General features: G+C 41.3%; 1 protein-coding gene across 1 annotated transcript in view; it reads right to left on the bottom strand.

The window, feature by feature from the left end:
- The window catches only part of LOC125039491 (serine/threonine-protein phosphatase PP1-beta catalytic subunit), a 20,710-nt gene that overhangs the window by 1,523 nt on the left and 11,687 nt on the right, over positions 1-7,500 (bottom strand). Inside the window, exon 7 of the mRNA XM_047633492.1 lies at positions 1-635. This exon is cut by the window's left edge and continues 1,523 nt beyond it. Within this exon, the coding sequence (XP_047489448.1) occupies positions 528-635 (108 nt within the window). The 3' untranslated portion in view covers positions 1-527. The remainder of the gene's footprint in view (positions 636-7,500) is intronic.

The following is a 7,500-nucleotide window of genomic DNA, read 5'->3' as shown; positions in this document are numbered from 1 at the left end:
CATCAGATTAAAAAAAAAAAAAAAAAAGTTCAGAGTGGAAGAAAAAGAAAAAAAAAAACCACCAAAAGGCAAAAATCTGATGGAGAGAAACCATCAATACAAAGCTTAAAAGAAAATCAAGAAAAAAAAAAAATTCACAAGGCGAGGCTTCGATGCGCAAAAAAGCAAGCAAGGCCCTCATTTCCCGCCCTCCTGCTACCCTGCTATGATGTCATTCACTCTCTGTGTACTCCACTCGCCTTATTTCTCACACCTTAACTACCAACAGTATCTAATGGCTTCCTGTCTGCAAGGTTCCTTAAAGGAAACAATCACTTTTATTGACATCTTATTGTTGTTTTCATCATCCTCACCACCACTTGACATCATGCAGAAATAGGAAATTAAAATATATGTATAATAACATTCCAGGAGAGCCAAATGATGGTAGATGTGTGCGAAGCCTCTCTTAAAAATGCCACCATTGAGGGTTACCCCACACTCCAATCCTTCTTCCTTTGTTTGAATAGTGCTGTTGCCTGCCTGGCTTATTTTCTCTGCTGCTGAGGTCGCTGTTGGCGGTTGGGGGGGTTGGGACGGTTCTGGGTGAGGCCGCTGTACTGGTACTTGGCTTTCTTCTCCGACGGCTTCAAAATCTGTGGCAAAATGTGAATGAGTATATATATATATATATTTTTTTTTTTTTTTCTTTTTTTTTTTGTTCTCTCTCTCATTGGACATATATAACATATATGTTATATCCTTTTAGGTAGAACTTTTATCTTAAAATATAAATTTCCATAAAAAAATTTCTTTCTCTCACGCACACGCACACGCACACGCACACGCACACGCACACGCGCGCGCACACACACACACACACACACACACACACACACACACACACACACGCACACGCACACACACACACACACACACACACACACACACACACACACACACACACACATGTATATATATATCTCTGGAATATCAACACATGAACTAAATGAAAATACATTTTAAAAGTATTTAAAACAGTTAGCCAAGGAATATGGTACACTTCCTACACAGTTCACTTTACAGATGAAAAAACAACAACTTTATATTAATCTTTTATTCTCTTTTTTTTTCTTTTTTCTTTTCTCTTCTGTTTTTCACTTCTTCCATCCCTCACTATTTCTTTTCTCTTCCTCCTTAATAGTGCAATTTCTTTTTTCAAGACCTATGTAGGGTTCCTTCTTGATGTGACTGAGGAAACATTTGCTGATGGAGCATGGAATCTGACGATCAGTTAAAAAAAAAAAAAGATAAAAAAGAAAGAAAAGAAAAGAAAGAAAGAAAGAAAGAAAGAAAGAAAGAAAGAAAGAAAGAAAGAAAGAAAGAAAGAAAGAAAGAAAGAAAGAAAGAAAGAAAGAAAGAAAGAAAGAAAGAGAGAAAGAAAGAAAGAAAGAAAGAATCATGCCATGGAAAAAAAAGAGAACATTCAAGGAAACAGCTGCATCCTTGGGAAATTAATAGTGCATGAGGCAGGGAGGATACATTTTATCTATATGCATGCTGGTCACACAATGTACTTTTTTAACATGTGCTGATGGTATTGCTGTTGAATAAGGCTTGCTCTAAATTATATTTTCATATATAAAATATACATTAAATACTATATTCATGTTTATGATTTTTACTTTATACATTTGTATATTTGAAAAATGGGTGCATGCTCAGGGTGATGTGAAGCATTGGTGTGGCTGCCTAGATAGTGTTAACCCCTTCGCGATGGGCATGTCACATATCCGTGCTATGCCCACTCTGAGTTTACTTGTTTAATTTTTTTTACGCATAGATGGCTAGACTTGCACTAAATCACCAATGAGCCAATTACGAGTACTTCCTGTCTCGCACATTTACCCTTCCCTTTAATTTACGAAAATATTTTACATTATTTTATTTAGCTATTACCATTATTTATAACATTATAGTAATTATAATGTTTATAATAAAAATAACACCATCGATACTCATAACACTAGTAAAAAATACATTTTCCCGCCAATTCATGGAAAGGTGAAATCGGTTATGGCAAAGCCATCTATGTGTAGCGACATTTCACAAAAATTTTTAAAAATGAGCACGGCATTTTCCCCATTTTTTTTTTTCTTTTTTCCCATCGCGAATGGGTTAAGGGATTTGCATGCCCTCTCACTTGCAGCTGCCACTGCTGGCTAGCCTGATGCAAAAAAGGAAGCAACTGTGTGTAAGCCTCCTCTGCTAGCTCATAGCCTCTCCATCATCAAGAGTTCTGCAGTGCCTCCTCATTTCCACCAGTAGCAACTATGTACTTTGTGGTCCGAGACTGAACTGTGGAGGTTCTTGGAGAAGAAGAACCAACGGTATGGAGTCATGGCCAATGGAGTGTGGACACACCCTGGCTCTATACTAACTCCTGCCCCCTGAGGGTAATGGATGGCTGTGGAGAAGTGGGCCTTGCCAGTCCGCCTCTACAAGAAAACCCAATTGGCAGTGAACCACATAGATTATGATGCTGGGGGGAGGGCAAATGTCCTTCCCACCCAGCAAGTAAGGCAGGGTGTGAGGTCCACTGGGACTTGGACTGGGAGAAGGAGTCACCCATTCCATCCAGATCCTAGTGTCCACCAAACTGGTGTGAGGCTTGTGGGGCAAAGCCCTACAAGCCTCACACCAGATTATGGGACCTGCAGCCAGCCAGCTGCATGGGACAATGTTGGCTGGGGTGGCAGAGGTGGCATCCACCCAGTTATTGCCAAGGCCTTGGAACATCCTCTACATCAGTTGTCACTGTTGTAGAGGGAGCTGAAGCGTCTGAGAATTGAGGTGGCTGCTATCACAGAAGTGAGAAGACCTGATAGCAGCACGATCAGTGTGGGTGGCTACACCTATTACACTGATGGTCACCATCTCCAGGGAGTAACCATAACCATCTCCAGCAAACTTACACCCTCGGTAATAGAGTTTCCAGTCGATGAGCATATAATGGCATTAACACTAAAACTTGCGTTTAGCTTCATTTCTCTTAGTGCTGTGTACACTAGTGATGTTTGTAATCTTGACATGAAAGAGAAGCAAGATGTTCACATTGTTCTACATGACTTCAATGCAGTATCTGGCTTTGATTGAGCTGGCTATGAGTTGTCTGTCACTTCTCATGGTTCAGGAGTTGATGCGGGCAGCAAGAATAGCCTCTTTTTCCAGGCCTTTGGACAGTCCCAGAAATTGAGGATTTCTGGCTCTTGATATCAGCACTCTGACCCACATCACTGGACATGGTACAGTAATGTGGGTAATGCAGCCAAGATCCTTGTTAGCACTCACTGGAGGATCCTCCAGAACTACAGGGCATATCAGAGTGCCTAGTTCGTAGATTGGTAGTGGCTACCCAATGATGTGAAAAGGTTGAGGGAGGAGGAGTGTGTGCCCAGGGGTTTGCTGAGGCGCTCAACAACCTGACAGACACTGTACTGAAGTGGGACACTTTCAAATGTGAAACGCTCAGTGCAGCTGAGGAACCAATTGCGAACTGCCCAAGAGCAATGAGAATTTCTTGCACTGGAAGGCACAGATGTTTATCACACAGCTTGACAGACAGGATCATGACTTGCATTTTTTCACTGGTGCACAGGACTCAATCACTACTGAGAAGGGACAAGGAACAGTTTATCAGGAATCCTGCACATGAGGTCAAAGGCTATTTCTTAGTAAATGACCTTTGTCCTGCCTACCAAGCCCTGAGAAAGCTGATCTCCAAGCCCTCCTTACAGGCAACTGCAATCTACTCAGTTAGTGGCCAGATCATCTCAGATCCTGTTGGGGTGTGATAGCATTGGGCTGAGTATTTAGAGCAGTTGTATCAGGTTAATGTAACAACCACTAACATGGATGTGGGTAGTGTCGAAATCCCTATGCCACACCCACCCATCAGTGAGGATCTATCTTACTTAAATGAAGTTAGGAAGGCTGAAATGTTTAAGGCAGGTGGTGAACCTATGGCACAGGGTTTGCATGCCATTCTGACTGCCATCTGGCAGACTGGTACCATTCTCCCCGACCTGCTAACCCCATACTGAAGGGCCACGTGCTGAGGCATCATCACACAAACCGCTCGATCTGTGGAGTGCAGCTGTACACCCTAGGACGCACCAAAGCACTATGAGCAGGGGATTCGGCTTGATGTAGCGAACTCCCGTGCTCAAAGTCAGCCCTTTGCCATTAATCTCCAGAGCGTAGAGTTTTTTTTTAATTTTCTTAACCCGTCAGTAAGGAGTTAAGGGGCATGGTCATCCCCCTCTGGAACAGTAAAGGGGATTGATGGGACTGCAGCAGCCACTGAGGCATTACACTGCTCAGTATACCAAGTAAGCTTTTTGCACGCATCCTTCTGGGATATATGAAAAATCACCTACTGATACAACCAGAGGCTGGAGCTTCAAGTCATTGTACTGTAAAGTTGTGAGTTCGGGCATGGGCTGCTTGCAGCTTACATCGACCTCAATAAGGCATTCGATACAATGTATCATAAATCACTATGAGAGATCCTGAGACTGAGAGGATTCCCAACAATGATTATTGGATTAATAGCAAGCCTGTATACTGGTACTGGAAGTGCTGTAAAGTGTGGTGGGGGCCTGTCGTGCTTCTTCCCTGCTAGTTCAGGAGTGCAGCAGGGCTATGTTCTTGCACCAGTACTTATCCATGGACTGGATACTGGACAGAGCTACTATCTAAAGTCATTGCGGAGTAACTCTGCAATAAGAACTAGACTTTGCTGATTATGTTGCTACACTATCCGAGTCTCTGGAAACCCTTGTGGTGGCTCTAGATGCATTTAGCAATGAAGCAAAGCCCCTGGGTCTAGCCCAAGATCCAGGACTTTGGTGGCCTGCTAGGAGAACCTGTTCAGTTGGTATGTGCTTGCGGCAAGGACATTGAAGTCAAGAAAGGCTTTACATACCTTGGTAGTGAAGTTCAAGATTGGGCTGTCAAACCAGTAGACGGACTGGCCTGGCAGCAGGGTCGTGAGCTCTCTTGACAAAGAGTATTTGGAGATGCCGGTACCTATGCAGAAGGACCAAGCTGTGTGTGTACAAGGCCCTAATACTGCCAGTTTTACTCTATGGTAGTGAAACCTGATACTATCCTGTGCCTTGGAATCTTGATGCTTTTTGTAATAGGTCCCTGCTCCAGATTCTGTGGTACAGCTGGCAGGACCATGTGTCCAACCAAAGGTTACACCACGAGACTGGCACAAGACCCATTACTTGTACAATCCAGGACCGCCAACCCAGGGTATGTGGGCATCTGGCTCACCTCCCACAGGACGATCCTGCCCACCAAGTTGTCTGTTCAAAACAACCATGGGTGGAGGCGGCCCGTGGGACGAACTATGAAGTCATGGTTTGTTCAGATTATTCAGACCTTTCGTGAGGAGTAAGAGATGGGCCAAAATCCTTGAATAATGGCTTGTCATGTGGAACCCTCACATAAGACGAAAACAAAGGATGGATATAACTATGCTTTCCCGTCTGCATTGGCTTCCCAACAATTATATTTGAAAAAGGCAGAGCAAGTGAGGATAGGCAGAGTTAGGTCTCGGCTGACGTATATATCTAATATACAGTGATAATGGTATAACCACACTGTACATATACACAATATGGTCACAACCATGATTAATTATTGTGGAAAGATAATTCACATGATAAATGGCAGTAATATTTTTAATGAAAATACAAAAATAAAAGTTATATGCAATTAATATATGTTATTTATCATTTTCAGTCAGAAAATGGATTGTACATTGCCAATGCAAGTTCCAAACAATACAGTCCGTGCATCTTGAACCAGCAAATGCGAATCAAAATCCACAACATATGATCCACATCCTCTTGAGTACACACATTATCAGAAATCTGTCACTGATGAAATGCTTGTGTAACTACACCTTACCCATCCATGATGAAAAACACCTTAATTTCTTAGTGGTAGCCAGCGATAGAAGCATGTGCCCACTGCAAGGGATCATGCATGAGACACACATAATGGGTGACCTAATCTGAGCATAAGCCAAGAACACAAATGTCTCGCATATAAGACACCCACTACTGTCCATTTACTGGCTATCTCATTGGTGATACCCATGATTGGTGTGTTAACCCAATGCTGCCGGGGAAAATGTTGTGCTCATTTTTTATTTTTTTGTCAGATGTCTCTGCAGATAGATGGCTCTGCTAGTGCTTAGCCACAAAGGAGTCAATTAGTGGACCTTGTGACCTTACCTGATTTCACCTTTTCTTGAATTGGCAGGAAAAGCGTATTTTTTACTAATGCTATGAATATCGATGGTGTTATTTTTATTACAGACATTATAATTACTATAATGTTATAAACATCAGTAACAGCCAAATAAGATAACGTAAAATATTTTCATAAATCAAGGAAAAGGGTAGACAGGCAAGACAGGCAGTACCCGTAATTGGCTCATTGGTGACTTAGTACAAGCGTAACCATCTATGTGTCAAAACAATTAATAAAGTAAACTCGCATTGGGCACGGCAAGTACGTACATGACATGCCCATCGGCAATGGGTTAAGAATAAATACTAGGGGTGATCCCTAGTGTCTCTGCTCCTCCCAGTAAAATTACATCCTTTAAAAAAAGAAGAAAGGACTTACCCTTCAACTATCCTATTTCCTAATCATTTTACATCTCACCTTCTTGCCTCACTCTCCTGCACCCCTTTGACCAGGGGTAGATTGCTGATGTCAGCATTTTGCACTCGGTACACCGACATAGGTTTTTGCTTGTTGCAAACAAACATACAGCATTTGATAATGACTTAAAAAAAAGAGTTCTGAATGTCCAAAGAGCATTCTTAGCCTGATATGAATAAAAATGAAAATCACAGACCAGTAATGAAATAGTTGTGAAATTTTTCTATCTGAATATATGTTTTGGATATATCTTCATATGAAATATGTTTAGCATTGAGATCCTGGTAATAATCTGTAGCTGATACATTTGCCAGTATGTGTAACGAGTAAAAAAGTATGCATGTCAAAAAATGAAAATGGAAATCAAGATGATGATACTGAGTAGAAGTCGATCACCTCCACTGGAAAGAGATTTGTAATTCCAAGATCATCTTTTCAGCAGATTTTTAAATTTCAGAAAAATAAGCCAGATGTAGCCTGTTCTTCTACAACTCTCAAGACTGAACTGATATGTTATATTCATACTGTGAATATATAATCACAGTAAATCTATACTGGAACTGCCATCCACAGACCATTCCTTTATATTCTGTATCTTTCTTTCCAGTAGTATGGCAAAAATCATATACAAAAGGTGCAATTCTATACTCATCAACATGCTAAGAAAATATCAGTCGTTATCGAACACTGTCATCTTTTTGGATCAAATGCCCTGAGCAAGATAGACATTTTTCATTACTATTGGTACTGTTAATAATAATGTCATTAATAATC

Source organism: Penaeus chinensis, chromosome 27 (genome assembly GCF_019202785.1).
Source record: "Penaeus chinensis breed Huanghai No. 1 chromosome 27, ASM1920278v2, whole genome shotgun sequence".
NCBI lineage: Eukaryota > Metazoa > Arthropoda > Malacostraca > Decapoda > Penaeidae > Penaeus > Penaeus chinensis.
This window is presented reverse-complemented; position numbering and strand designations above follow the sequence as displayed.